Raw genomic sequence first — 15,704 nt, 5'->3', positions numbered from 1 at the left:
AGTATCAAGAAGACTCTAAAAGGAGTGTGCTAATTCCAGGTAATAAACATTCTGTATATGGCACATAAGAGATAGTGGTTCCTTGTAATTATATATCTTACTGCCCATCTGCATCTGCCCTTGCCATAAGACATTCTACTGTTCTGTTGTTTTACCATTACTCCCATATTGCATTTATGCATGTATATTGATTGCAACAAATGATCTGAAATTTACTTTGCGCAAGTAAAACCTTTAAAAAGAGGATTATTTTGTATTTATAATGTTAATGTCTCCAGAACATAATCCTCTAACAATTCTGTGAGGATAGAAGTAGAAATATTGCTCTCCTTATTTTACAGATGAAGAAGTTCCTCTGAGGAAGCTCACAAATACAGATGACTTGCTGGTGATCCTATAGCTAAAAAATGCCAAAGCCAAGATAGAAACTCAGATCTCCCAATTCCAAGTCCTTTGCATCCTCTACTTCACTTTCTGGTTCAGAAAGTTTCAAATTTATATAAGCTTGGCTTTCTGGGTTTTGAGGAAAGGGGAAAGAGTAGTCAAGCATTTACAGTTGTCTGATAATGTCACTGAGAAAGAAGTCTTACTATTTTATAATCATACTTAGACACATCTGATTTATGGGAAAAAAACTAATTTATCCATACTTCACAGGAATACAGATGTCAGGAAAATTAAGATATTCTCCCATAGTAGCAAATATTTTAAAGGAAAGTAGATCACTATTAATAGAGGGTTACCTGCCCCCAAATAATATAGAGGTCAACAGTTAGTATCTTGTTCATAGAATGCACTCAGTAAATATTTGTCAATTGACCTGTATTATTACAGTACAAATTCAGAAGTAACTTCTTAGCATCTTTACAAGATCATACTTCTGTCAAATAATTCAAAAAGGAGGGATTTTTTTCCCTCCAAAATTGAGCTTTGTTGATGGGGTTTTCCCCTCCAGAAAACCAATAATAAGGGCCATTCTAGACAAGAGAAGGAACTTTTAAAAATAGATATAATTGTTTTTTTTTTCATTCTTTACTACACAGTTCTTTTTCTTTGTTGCCACATTTAAGAGGATACGCTCATTTTTGGTTTTACACTCTTTAAGGAAGTATATGCATTGTGATGATGATAAACTAGATATGCAGGGCACCGTACTTGACAATACAACAAAACCAAAATAGTTTCGACTGTCAAGAAGTATGCATTCTTTGAAAGAGTATTCTAGATTTGATCACAAACATTGAAGCTTGTTTTCTACCAACAAAGCAAAGTAAAGAAATGACTACATAATTTGGACAAAGTTTATTTTTTTATACCAATTGCCTATATACTTAAGTAAGGCAAAGGTACTTTTTCTAGAAGTCTGGCCGAGAGGTCTCAATTCTCAACAAAATGATAATAAAAAGAAGTGGATTTTATAAAACATACATATATAAACCCACATACACATATATACTTACATGTACATATATAAACATATAGTATGTGCATGTTTACATATGTGTATGTATAAACCTAATTTTTTCCTTCATGCCTTTAAATATTTATTGCATTTCTTTGACCTGACATTTTTAACATTAAACATAAATTTTATATGACCAACTTACTTAATTGGTAGTAGCACAGATAAAGGAGGCAACTAATGAGTCAACAATAAGAACAAAGACAAAAATGAAATTAGTTATTTAAATTTCTCACATACTAAAAGTGAATTAAGTTGAATTAATGGAGTATACCACACATACAAATACATTCCTATTTTGATACATCTGCTCCACAAAGTCCCAGTAGTTTTTAATAGCTAGGATGTGAATTAAATATTCTTGTAAAATTCTTCTTCTATTTGGCGGAAAAAAAGAAATTAAGAAAACAGGGCACTTTTAGTTTAGGAAAAGTATTAATTACATAGGTCAAGAAACTGAGTGCACTTTAAGTTAGAATAAATTCTTATCTTTCTAATTCTCTAACTATGTCTTTGTTGAATCTGGAGTCAAGAGATTTGGATTCATAGACTGCTTCCAACATTTATTAGCTTTTGATCAGGAGAAAATCACCTCATTTTCCTTTGCTGCAAAATAAGGATAAAAATAGTTGTAGTGTCTATATCATAGTTATGAAGAACAACTGAGAAATAATACAAAAATGGGATATAAACACTTAAAAGTGAAATATATTTATGTTTATAGATGTAACTACATAAATGTAGGGCAATCTTTAATATATATGGAAAATTTAAATTGAAAGCTTTTAATCTCATTTTCAGTTTTCTACAGTGATACCTATTTATATAATGTGTATATATGTATGTATACACACACACACACACACACACACAGAGATCATCTCATTTGATCCACACAATAGCCCTATGAGATGGCATTACAATTATTTTATGCCCCCTTTTACAACAAAAGAAACTGAGGGGTGTGTGTGTGTGTGTGTGTGTGTGTGTGTGTGTGCAATCATGTGTTGTAACCTCTGATGTTCCTCCCAGCTCTGTAATTGGACCCTTTGAATAAGAGTCCTTTGGACTCTTTGAATCTACTGTATAATAGTGTTCCATCCATTGACCATACCTCTCACTGGCTAACCAATCACATGAAACCTTATTTACTTCCATTTGTTGACTGCTAACAATTATCCAAAAATGACTGAATTGCATTCCAAATGGGAAACAAATAAATTAGAAGGCTTCATGAACTTCGAACTGTGTGTCCTGTATTTTTGAACTTTACTATTAAGGTTAGACAGACTGGTGGGGAAAAAAGGGCTATTCAGTCAGTCAAGCAACATTCATGTATCTAGCAACAATTTCATATCAAGGATTGCACTAAATTAGGGATATAAAAATAGATAAAAACAATGCTTGTCTTCAAGGCATCACCATAGACTAACAGGGGGAAACAATATGATGGAGTAAGTATGAACATTACTTAGTTCATACTAAATAGTGGAAGACTAAGAAAGGCTTGAAGAGAGTGAAATTTGAACTGAGTTTTGAAAGAAGCCAGGAAAGCACTTAGGCAGATATAAGGGCAGTAAAACAAGTTCAGGCATATATACTTTATACAATATATGTGTTTATGGAAAGTAGTAATAAGTAAATTTTTAATAAATATAATCATTTTTCAGGCGATTTGTATTATTATTTCAGAGATGAATTATTTCATGTCCAATTAGTTGCTGATAAGTAATGGTGCCTGCTGGTTTAACTTTAAATTAAACTTTCTGTCAAATATTTAGTGAATGTCAATGAACTGTAAAATATTTAAGTGTATTTGGAATGCATATATATTAATGAATTTTTTTTAAGCAAAAAAATTTACATTATGAACAAGAACTCTATTAAAGCAAATCTAAATGTAAGAAACATCTAATTTTGTAAAATCTTACATTTGGATGTTGTTTAATGCAGGACATACAAAGGTATCTATCTATGACATTTGGGCTAAAACCTTTCCCTGATAATAGAGATATTTTACTGTTGGCCATTTTAATGATAAAAATTAAGTAGGGAAAGTCTACAGCCAAAATGGTTTTTCCCCTAAATATCTTCATATGTATAATAAAACAGGTCATTGGACATACAGCATACATATCTGTAGTAAGAACTATTTTTGTTGGCATAATGGTTTTAATCTAGAATAAAGATCTCTTTAGTCCAGAATACTAAGCAATGTGAAAACAAAGCAATACTAAGCAATCATGTGAAAGCGGGGGGGAAAAAAAGAAAGAAGAGGGAATATAGGGTTATGGGAAGTAGATAGAAAAAAGCAGGAAAGTATACATGATGGTGAACAAGTTTCATAGAATTGTCTCAGCTATAAGTGCTAGAGGCTATATCTTAGAATAGTTTGTGGGAAGATAATGAAGATTAGTCTTGATTGTTTGTAATCAAACATGGATTGGGCTTCATTTTGGATAATTTTTTTTTCCATACTATGAGATATCAAAACTCAAGTCCATATGGCAAGTCATTTCACTTTACTGGTTCTCAGTTTGAAAAAAATAACCTCTAATGTCTCTTTTAGCTCTAACTCTAAAATCCTTTGGCTCTGTGATACATCACAGAGGCATATCTCTTCGGGGGGTTAATTATTAATGGCTTAAGTAAGCAGTTATTAGAGTTGATGATTGAGGAGGGTTAAGAGAATATTTTCCTTCTACAGACTAAGGAGTACTTAGGCTAAGTCCTGCTGAAATAAAGAGATCTAAAGGTTCTGTCCACTTGTTCTTGGCTAGATGAATATGGCTATATCCCAAAACTCCAATGCTTAAGGCAAAAAAAAGAAAAAAAGGAAAAGAGCATGTAAGTCTGTTTAGAACATTTTGGGGAAAAGTTGAAGAAGCTAAAGCCTGTTTATGAGCTGGTTATTTATTTTGAAAAATTGCTTTGGTTCAAATTGTATCTGATCTCTGATATGATAATATAATATAATAAATGCCTCTATCCTCTTTCAAAATAATTCTTATAGTGAATATATATCTATAATAAGTTTCACCATTCAAGAAAGTCTTATTTGTCATTTTAAAGAAGTTCAGTATTCAAAACAGCAGCAGTTCTTCCCCTGATACTCAACCCACTGAGAATTTAGAAATATGTGGAAAGTCTCAGCAAATCTTATATACTCCAGCCCTCTAACATATAAATATAATTTTATCTACAAAGTTAACATAATGTCTGTTGGATGGAATTCATGTCTCAGTATAATGTGGCTGAATTACACTAAGAGAACCATAGCTTTGGTTCTTCACAAATTATTGCTTTTAAATGTTTATAGTGTTGCTAAATTCAGATAAATGTAGGTATTACATTTAAATTTCCCTGGCCCTGTCAAGGGAGATTGAAATGGTGGCATATGGGGGAGAAATGCACTGTTTCCAACATTCAGCAAGATTCAAATCAAAGTAGCCAAAGATAAGAAAACAAAGAAATGTGTTGTGAAGACTAGAAAGCAGAGGTACATTAGGGCCCAGACACATGGATATCTACCACAATGATATTATCTGAACATGCAATCATCAGACCAAACATTCAAATCAAATTTTCAAGGCTCAAAGGATGTGCACCAAAGAACATCCTGTACTGCTGGAACACGAATTTGAATTTTGTGATGAAGGCAGAGAGATAGAAAAAGACCAGACATCCACTATCCTTTTCAAATTCTGTCAGCCTAAATTTGCTATATACTCCAATTTTTTTTAAACCTCTGCTTTTCCCTCCAATCAAATGAATTTCTCTGCTATTAAAATTAGACTCTGGGAAATTATGAGACATACTTTCAATAATCATTTTACAAATAAGATAGGCAGATATTGTTCTTCACTTTTTATAATGGGAAAAATAGTTTCGCAAAATGGTAAAAAAATAGAATATACTAGAATTTGTTTAAATTCCAGATTTAGGTATGGACAAATGCAAAAGAAATTTAAACAAATGACTGATCCTTCAACAGAGTGACATTTCAATTTTTACTGTTAGTAGAAATACGTAGTATTTCATCTAAGTACTAATATGTTAATTATGGACATTTTTTTATGCATGTGCACAAGTTCACCTAGTATTTCATTTTTTAAAATAAAGTTATACATTGACAAATTTTAATAAAGATTCAGATTGAAGTTTTGGATGAATCAAAAGAGAAAATCTTCATCAAAAGCAAATTTAATTAATCTCTCCACTGTACGATATATTTGCAAATGGCAATCTGATACTTTAACAATAATATTCTTTTTTTGCAACAAAGATGTGACAAAAGTCTAAAATATTTAGCCAGAGTAGAGCTGTGGATTTAGTTCTATGTCACTAAGAAAGTGTCAGCTGCCCAGCTCTAGAATTATTCTCTGATAGCTAACAAATCCCTTTTTGTTGCTTCTTTGGTTAACATAATTATTTCAAACTATCAGTACCATGAAACTAAACACAAAGAATAGCTGAGATTGAGAACCTGGTTCCATTGTTAAGACAATGAAACTAATAGAATGCTTTGTAGGAGGCATATTAGCCTTTGGGAAGTTCCTGTTAATTAGATGAAAAAATACCAATTACTTTCTCCCTAAATTATACACATTTGTCAAAGGCTTTTATGTTATGGATTCACAATTGTTACTGAGAAGACAAAGGTATAATTGATGAGGTTACAAATTTATAATCAAATTCACTATTCATCAAGACCAAATATTTAGATGAGATTTAAGAATATAAACTATAAACAACTTTAATTGTGATGTACCAGTGTTGGGATAAGCAGGGAAGGAGAATGGTAGAACCACATAAATATTAAAATACACACACAATTCAAATTCTCTAACATGCCAACATTAAAAAAATACCGAATGTAGAAAATATCATGCTATTATTTTGAGGAGATAAGGGAATCATCAAATCTTCCACCCTTTTGTTAACATTTTTTCTTCTTCTTTTTTAGGCATTAGGAGGAACCTGCTAATAATTCATGGATTGACTTGCACCTTCTACAAAATTACTACATATGTATGTATTCTGTAATAAAACAGAAAGTGTGGGATGGAAATCATGCCAGAGTTATAGTCCCATTTCTGCTACTATGTATTTGAATAAGTCAGCTATATGGACCTCTATAATTGTAAATTAAGGAATCTGCATTCCTTCTAGGTCTAAAGTGTTAGTATTTTCTATTTTTCTTTTGGCATGCTATTTTTTTCACATTTGAAAAAAATATCTATTTGACTCTTTTGAAGTAGGACCACTTGCTTCCCTGAACCTGTGGGACTTCTAAGTTCTTCAATGGTAATGAAAAACTGCCTATCACATATAATAAATGGTCTGGTCTTATTACATGAAACCACTGTTTACATAATATTCAACAGTCCTGCTTGATTGAGCTACATTGCTCAATAGGAGTCAGAGAAGAGATTGCATAGCCTCTGCTTTCTTTGACCATCTAAATCTTTCTAAGTGTTTACTTCCGTTTCTAAAAGAGAGTAACAGCTGCTCTTGTCAGGATTTTAGAAGCCTATCACTAGATCAAAAAGAGACTATAATGTTTATTAAAAATTAGGAATAACAAAAATCTATTAGCTCCTGTTAGAGAGAAAGAGATAATTCTAACCAGGTAGACATTAAATACATTAGCTTATGTACAAATATTGCTGGAAAGCAATTATCAAATTTGCAATGTAACAGGAACTGAAGCCTTCCTCCCACCCCCTTCCAGCTCTCTCTTTCTTTCCCATAAACAGAGCTAATGATCTGAGAAGGAATAAACATCTATTAAAAAAAAGGTTTACAAACAATTAAAAGTAACAGTTCTGCACAACTCTTAGGTAATATTTTAAGGATTACATTTTCATAGATTCATGACCTTAATTAATCAATTAATAACACGAAACAAGAAACATGAAACTAGGTAATTATTAAACATGAAAAATCTTTAAATGTTCATATAATATGAGATAAAAAGGAATTTTGGCATTTCAATTGCGCAATTTTCGTATTTGCATCAAGTGACCTTCACAAGTAAAAAGAAAAGATGGTAAAATATTTCTATCTAACTTGACTCACTCAATTTTTAAAACTTTATTAGCTATTATAAATCCCAATTTCTTTCTATTTCGATCATTGCTAGTGTCAATATAGCTGTTCTTAGAGCTTTAAAAAAAAGTGCTGCAGTTTGATAATTCCATTTAAGTTTTGGTATCATCTCTATACATGTTTCTCAAGTTCCTACTACACCTTCCTTTTATAGGGTGTTTTGCAAAACACTCTTGTTATTTCTTTCCTCCCAAACAGATTAAAGTGTACTTGAGGGCAGGGATCAGTTTTTTTTCCTTCTGTACTACTTCACTATTACCAGGTAGCACTGACCTAGGTACCTGTGTCTACTGAAGAAAACTTGCAACAAGAATGTTAGAACTATGGTCAGTGATAGTGAGGAGACATTTGCTAAGAATCTCATACAAGATAGTATTATGATATTAAAATGATGTGAAAAACTCTTTGGACTTATTAAATAAATAAATAAGTCATATTACTTATGACTAAATGTTTTCTGATGGGTTGCATGCTTGCTTAGTCTACCCAGGAACGTGGCTAATCCAGTTTATATTTAAAATCATTCACCTTTGGAGGTCTCCCTTTTTATTGGATGTTAATTCTTGAGAAAGAATTCAAGCCAAAAATATTTGTTAAGTACCTACTATGTGTGAGGCAGAAAATATTTTATTTCAATTTTATTTTATTTTCAATTACAAATTCTCTCCTCTCCTTCCTTCCGCATCCATTAGAAAGGAAAAAAATAAAATCTATTACAACTATGAAAAGATATGCAAAACAAATTTTGACATTAACCATCCTCTATATTGTATCTTTTATCTAAAGATCTCAAATTCTCTTTTGTTTATACTGTATCACTGCAGAATAGCAATAAGTTTTTCCTAATTTCTAAATCTAAATCTAAAATCTAAATAAAAATTTAGAAAATGGAGATTTTCAACAAAAAGAATTTGTCAGCAGTTCATCATGCTTGATAATCTTCCTCTACCAAATACCCAACAATACTACAAAATTTTTCTGTTACTCACCATCTTCAAAAACACTGTGCCAGAGTACTTTTTCAGACCATAAATGAAGCATTTACCAATTCTTCCATAACAAACATCTTGAGGCTCTCTATGTGTTTTCCTTATAATATCACACAAAGTAGTACACAGATTTAATTTTCCTTTTACCTTCAGAACTTTGTGATTAGATATTCTTTGGGTCATGAGAATGAATTTTTGGACTTATACATTTAAAAAAATATCTATCAATTGTTGAATTAGTTCACAGTAGATACTGCATAAACATTTGTTTTGTCCTACTCTTCTCAGAGTAACACTGACCTAGGTACCTGTATCTATTGAAGAAAAACTTAGAACAAGAATGTTAGGACTATGGTCAGTGATAGTGAGGAGAAATTTGCTAAGAATCTCATATAAGATAGTATTATATTAAAATGATATGAAAAACTCTTTGGGCTTATTAAAAAAAACTAATTGGAAATATTAATTCAACTATAATACAAATTGCAATTTTGGTTCTATATTTGACTCAGATAAATTCAATGATTATGAAGTTATATAAAAAACATAGGTTTCCTCTAGTTTTAAGAAACAGTGAAGAAAATGAGTATCTCTGACTTCAGCAAAAAAAAATACTTCATCTGACATAAAGTTCTAAAGTAGCCCATTAAATAAATTGTAATTTACAAATTATGATAGAGTCTTATATATTATCCACTCAGATCAGTATACCAGTGACTAAATGCTTTAATATTTTAAATACACTGATGCATGTAATCGCACATTATTATCTGATATGTTATTGAGTCATTATATTTAAATTTAAGGCTAATAATATCTGAATTTTTCAAGAATGACAAAAAGTTAAGTCAAAAAAAAAAAACTTCTAAAGTAAAATGGTAACATGAGTGTGATTCCCCATATCTCTTCATTCTTTCTCTCACTTCTCTCTTTGCTTTTGCTTAGGAATTAGGTTAGCTAAAAGATCTAAAAAGTTCTAAGTATAGGTATTACTAATATTATACAATGTAGTACTAAAATGGAACTTTAGAAAAAAATATCCATTGTTTTCAGTTCCCTTCAATATCTCATTGATTTTATTCAATTCTATCATATATGTTTAAACTATTTCATAAAATACAAAGTTGCATTTTTCCTAAAAATATTGTATTCCACTATATTGGTAATTTGAAAATCTTAGGCATTAGATTTTTACTACTAATTCGTAAAGAAATGCTTAATCTCACATTTACATGATATTCATTTGACTAATGGTCAGAGTCAAGAAATACTATAAAATATTACTGCAAAGCTTTTATCTCAGATATGCAAATTGATTTTAGAAAAATTGTTTTACCCTATTACCCTTTATTAATGTGATTCTATATTTATCACAACTAACAGTCATTTACTATTGTTCCATTTCTGAACTTAGGTTCAGAGAGAACTCACTTTGCATACTTAACACTTTATTTGAAAGTGATGTATATTCTTGCAGTACACATCAGTGCTGACTAGCATTAAATTTTTTTCATTATAATATATTTCAGTTTTAAGTGCATCACAATTGCAAAACAGAATCCTGTTAATGAGAATAAAAGAACGTGTTTATATGGAGTTCTGTTATCACAAAGCATAGCTGAACACTTTTCTGATTTTTCTCATTTCTTTTCCAGAACAAGGAAGTGAAATCAAGGATAAAATTGTGTGTGTGTGTGTGTGTGTGTGTGTAAAGAAATGAACATCCCTGGTGTCAGCTAAAAATATTATATACATACATACACATGCATACATGTATGTTCAATGTATTTTTATATAATAATGAAACATCAGATGCTAGGTTGACACTTAGGATCTTTATTCTTTTTAACACCTTTCGGTTCAAGAAAATCACATACATTTCGTAAGCACAAGTTTAAGTTAAACATAACTTATTAACAACCCTCCTATTTCTGTTTTTGATTTAGTTTCAAAACAGAAGTTTCAAAACAAGTCTGATTTGCAAACATGTCACTATATTTTAAACAGAGTGAGGTTTTCAACCCTACATTTCAGAAAGGTGAAAAAAGACAGATATGATTGTTATTGTGCATAGACCACTGATCCCTTAATTAAAATATGTTAACTTTTAGATCAGGTACCATTTTGTTTTTAAGCTAACTACGGACCAAAATAAGATTTTTTTTCTTACAATATTATTCTTTTACATCTTCGGGCCAGATGTTTAGAGCCAAATTTGCTTATGTCATCCAAACTTCGATTACCTAAATTATCTTTAGTTCTTGTACACATTGTTCAAGAGGGTTCCTTGTCTTAAGGAAATTTCTATTGTTAAAATTTTAAAAATTGGATTTAAACTCCCAAATTTTAATACCATATTATAAATAGGTCAAGTGGCATATATGCCATTCTGTTAAAACAAAGAGATACAGAGTAATGGCATTTCAGGATTCTTAGCAGAAACAGCAAGATATGTTTTGAAAATGTCATTTACTGTAACACAAATCAATATTAAATGCTTTATGCAGGAAGCACACTTTCAGAAAATGGCCCTTAAAGCTTTCTGTGGATCCAACCCTAATTACCAGAGCAGGCTCTTACAGTTTGCCTCCCTCTTCAATTATTTACAGAGCAAAAAAGCCAAGTGGCATCGCATTAGCTATATTAAATGTTATGTACTTGGTTTCCAACTTACTAATGGTACATAAAAATCACTAAGGTAAATGTTCCTGTAGAAAAGTATTTCCCCTCCTTTCTTCACCTGAGTGTATTTATTTATTATTCATACAATTAAGTGTGGAATAGTACAAAAGACTATCCTTCAGGCACCTTATGCTGCATAATTTAAACAGGTGCATTAAACATATATGATATCTAAAAGGCAAAGCATTGATTACTTCATAATATTTCTTTAAACAACTCATATTTACAACACCTCTATCACTCATATTGGATCTCAAATCCCTGAAAAAATATTAATGTAAATCTGAGGGGAAATTAATGATGGATAAAAAAACTGCTGCCATCTTGATGCTTTCTGGTTACTGCGGCTAAAATGGGCTTTTTTTTGGAGGGGTAGTGATGGTGTCAGAGTAGGACAGCAGGTAATCCTCTATTTCTTCTGTTTTTACAGTTATAGTTTGACATGGTCAAATATTCTATGTGCTAAGGTTCCTTGTTACCATGGACCACACCTACATTGAAAGGAAGCTTATCAAACTGGCCAAGGAGATTCTCTTCTTTTTGGACCAAAAGTATGTTCTCTCATGGCTGGAGTCCAAGAATAACCTCCAAATTAAAGTCCCCACACTGTACACATACCTGATTCATTTTTGATATATTCTGAATTGTAAGGAGAGATACTGAAAACTCCTGGTGCATCCCTTTTACATTTGCCCTTTTGCACAATGATGATGCTAAAGATATGAGGCCAATATTATTTTTGGATCACATACAATTATTTTAAATGAGGAGACTTCAACTTCTCACAAATATTAAAACCAAAATATTCCAAAGAACAAAATTGCCCATGGTCCCCAGAAAATAAAATTTTTATAGCCAAAGAACGTCAATAGTTCTGTCTTGTCAAAGATCACCTCAAATAAACATTAAAAAAAATTGTTTAACCTTTAACAAAGATGGCTAGTAAAAATTAACGTTTAAAATTATAAATGGTGAAATTACTTCCCTGAATAGAAATATGTTTATAGCCCCTTCCTTTGCAAAAGTTACAGGGCACACGTAAGGGGGGCAGCAATAAGTGCTGAATGAACTTTGGTCACTTCTCTACCCAAAACTCGAACATAAAAGAAGAAATCAGTAACCAGGTGATGTGCCATAACCACACAAAGATCAGAGGTGAGGGGGAGGGTTCGAAGGTAAGAGAGGAAGCCGAAGAGAGAAAGGCACAGTTCTAAACAGACCTGCCAGAAGTGACTGAGGAACGGGGCAGTTCAGAGATGGGGGGTGGCGCATGACTCAGGAGGAGGAGAAAAACTAGTTCTCCATGGGTGATAGCCCAAAGAGTGTGGGTAGTGAGAGAAACCGAAACGAGGATAAGGTCCTGGGCAGCAAAGGCCCACCTAGCTCACAGCCGAGGGAGCTCCCAGTGCTTCCTACAACCCCTCCCCTCTTCAGAGGAAGGAAGGGGCTGTGGGCTCTTTCCTGTCTGGTCTCTCCCTCTCCCGATTCCTTTCAGAAACCCGATCTTTGCACTCTCTTCTCTGAGAAGCCCTACGCGCTCAATCCCAGCCTGGGCTATAGTTAGCAACATCCAGTCAACTACAACAGCAGAACAGCAGAGCGCGCAGTGCGCTCCGTGCCTCCGCGCCCCCTCCCCCGCTCCCGCCACCCCACCCTAAGACACCAGATCCCCAGGAAACTACCCGCTCCCCTCTGAGCCGAGACCCCATCCCCACGCAGCCCTTGGCACCCGCCCCAACTCTCCACCTCTTTCCCATTTACCTTCGCCTGGAGATACTGGGGGTAGTAGTAGGTGGTGTACTGAGGGTACATCTGTTGTTTCCACACTTTGCCCATGAAGCTGGAAATGTGTCCTGCGGTGCAGGGACGGGGACACTTTGGGGTTTCCAAGTCTAGGTCTCTTCTCTCTCTCTCCCTTCCTGGCGCGGTTGCGGCTGCGGCTGCTGTTGCGGCTGCGGCTGCTGCGGCGGCTGCTGCTGCTGCTGCCGCCACCTCTGCCTCTGCTCCACCTTCCAATCCCAGACCAAACCTCCTCTTCGTCCTCCTTCCCCACCCAAGCAAAGAGAGAAGACACTGCAGAACCCAAAGGGCACCTGGGACCGGACTCTCCCAAGGAGTTTCCTTCCTAGTCTCCTCGGATTGTTTGGAGGCCAGAGCAAGGAGCGCTGGCCACTTTCCACTCCAGGCGGACTGCACTGGAGCAGGACTGGAGAAGCGATCGATAAAAGTGTAAAGTGCTGCGGCTGCTGCAGGGACTGCTGCTGGGGCTGCTGCTGCTGCTGCGGCGGCGGCGGCAGCTGCGCTCGGTGCCAGGCAGCATCTGGGGGGGGGGGGCGGGGGGAGAGGAGAGTGGGGGAGCAAGACTGGTGAGTGCAGACGCGTGGGGGAAGGGGAAGGGGCGGGACTTAGTCACTGTCCAAGCCCAGAATGGGCTTGAGGTATGGGCTTGAGTTTTTGTTTTGTTTTTTTATTTTTAATCAGTCCTTACCTACAAAGGGAGTGGAGGGGATGAGGGGGGGGCGGAGGGGGAGGAAGGAGGAGAATGAACCTAGAAGCTGGGCAAAAAAAGAAAAAAAAAGGTTTCTTTGTGTCAGAAAGGAGATTCCCTCCCCTTATTTTTTGGATATAGGTTACTAATTGTGGAGTGGGTACCTTAAACGCTTTCATTAGTTTTATTTCATCCTTTAAAGGAAACATTTTTCTTAGACTTTTTACTCTCCAGTGAAATTTAAAAAAAAAATCTTAACAAGGAGAGGAAATGTTTAGTGTTTAAGACTAGGACCTGAAGCAATGTCCCTGGGTTTCTTTTATTCCAGGCCTTGCCACTGATTTGCTCTATCTGAGGATCATAGGATGACCTTGGAAGGGTTAGTAGTGTCCTTCAGTTTTCCCAGTTGTAAGTGCGATGCAATGATTTCTACTTCATACTTCACAAGGAGGCAAAGCTCACACATAGTCTCTCTCTCTCTCTCTCTCTCTCTCTCTCTCTCTCTCTCTCTCTCTCACACACACACACACACACACACACACACACAGCACCTCCTTGATCTTCCATAAGAAAGATAATATACAGAGAAAAGTGTTATTAGAGGACACAATATAGACACCAATTTTTCTCCACATCTTTCTAATGCTGGCAGACAGTCTGTCAACTCCCACTCAGGAGAAGGGAAACTCCCTTAATCTAGAATATTTTAAAAACGATTTTGAAAGACACTCTCTGACATGATTTTGCAATGTTTTCTAGTGCCAAATAAAATCAATTTCTCTGTCTCTCCCCCTCGCTGCTTACCCTTTCCCAACTGTCACAGCTCTAGACAGCCCTGAACCTGCAGTGGTTCAGTTTGGTATGTAACTAGATGTAATTTAATGGAATAAATTGGTCCCTGAAGCTGTATGCTGAAAGAAAACTTTTAAATCTTTCTCTAAATAAAAAAGTGTACCAAAATCTACAAATATTTTAGGGAGAAAACAGTGTAGGTTGGTTGGTTTGTATATAAAAATATAAAGAAAAAGTCACTTGCTATTAAAGGAGGGCATGGGTCAATTTAGAAGACCACAACTAAATTTAAGTCAAATCAAATTTGATGGGCAATGGCAAACTTTATGTGTTTATATAGAACATGTAATTGAAATGTTTAATGAGCTATTTTGAAAAATTAAATGGTGAGCTATTACCAGTATAAATTGTATCCTTCCAAAACACAAGGAAAAATATAGGCTTACCACTGAACCTTTTGATAATACAGTTTATGGATATGGATATATGAAGAAATCAATGTTAACTGTAACATGACAGAATATACCCATATCCATATATAGATATATATATGTGCATATTGTTCCAGGTGGATCATTTTAGTACACTACTGTATCTAAAAGGACCAAGAGAATTGTAGACATTTGCCCAGAAAAATGTTTTGAAAACAAAACAGGAAATGTTATCCTATCTCTACATAAAACTATGAGTACATCCATCCATATATATGTATATATACATATATACATGCATATAGAGTATGTATTTACATTTTTTTTCAAAGTATTGCTTTGTATTTCATCACATCAAAACTCACCTGACATTTTTTTTTTGACCCATTCTTTTAGGCTTGTAAGTTCTTCCAGTAGTCATGAATTTTGTTGATTTCCATTGAAGAAATATGTACATCTGTTATCTGCAAATGTAGTGATTTCATTAAGTTGCCTACACCACAAGACATAGAAGAATATTTTTTTTTAAATCCTTCTTTACACTTTGAATAAGTTCCATGGACAAGCTCATTTTTTTAAGCTTTAATTAATTCATCTGTTAAAAAAAGAGGTAATAGCATTATGATCTTTAGAGGCTTATTGCGACAAAATTGCTTTATAAATTTTTAAAATGTGCTGATATTACTGTTATGTATTTTCACTTTTCCCCTCTTAATCTTTAAGCCAGTTGTTTATTCATAATAAAAGAT

General features: G+C 34.0%; 1 protein-coding gene across 2 annotated transcripts in view; it reads right to left on the bottom strand.

Moving 5' to 3' along the window:
- The window catches only part of RBMS1 (RNA binding motif single stranded interacting protein 1), a 242,825-nt gene extending 229,647 nt beyond the window's left edge, over positions 1–13,178 (bottom strand). For both annotated transcript variants that reach the window (XM_051986287.1, XM_051986288.1), the window contains exon 1: positions 13,006–13,178. In XM_051986287.1, coding sequence (XP_051842247.1) covers positions 13,006–13,080 — 75 coding nt within the window. In that variant the 5' untranslated portion in view covers positions 13,081–13,178. The remainder of the gene's footprint in view (positions 1–13,005) is intronic.
- Positions 13,179–15,704: the final 2,526 nt, after the last annotated feature.

The sequence above is a fragment of the Antechinus flavipes genome, chromosome 3, assembly GCF_016432865.1.
Source record: "Antechinus flavipes isolate AdamAnt ecotype Samford, QLD, Australia chromosome 3, AdamAnt_v2, whole genome shotgun sequence".
Lineage (NCBI taxonomy): Eukaryota > Metazoa > Chordata > Mammalia > Dasyuromorphia > Dasyuridae > Antechinus > Antechinus flavipes.
This window is presented reverse-complemented; position numbering and strand designations above follow the sequence as displayed.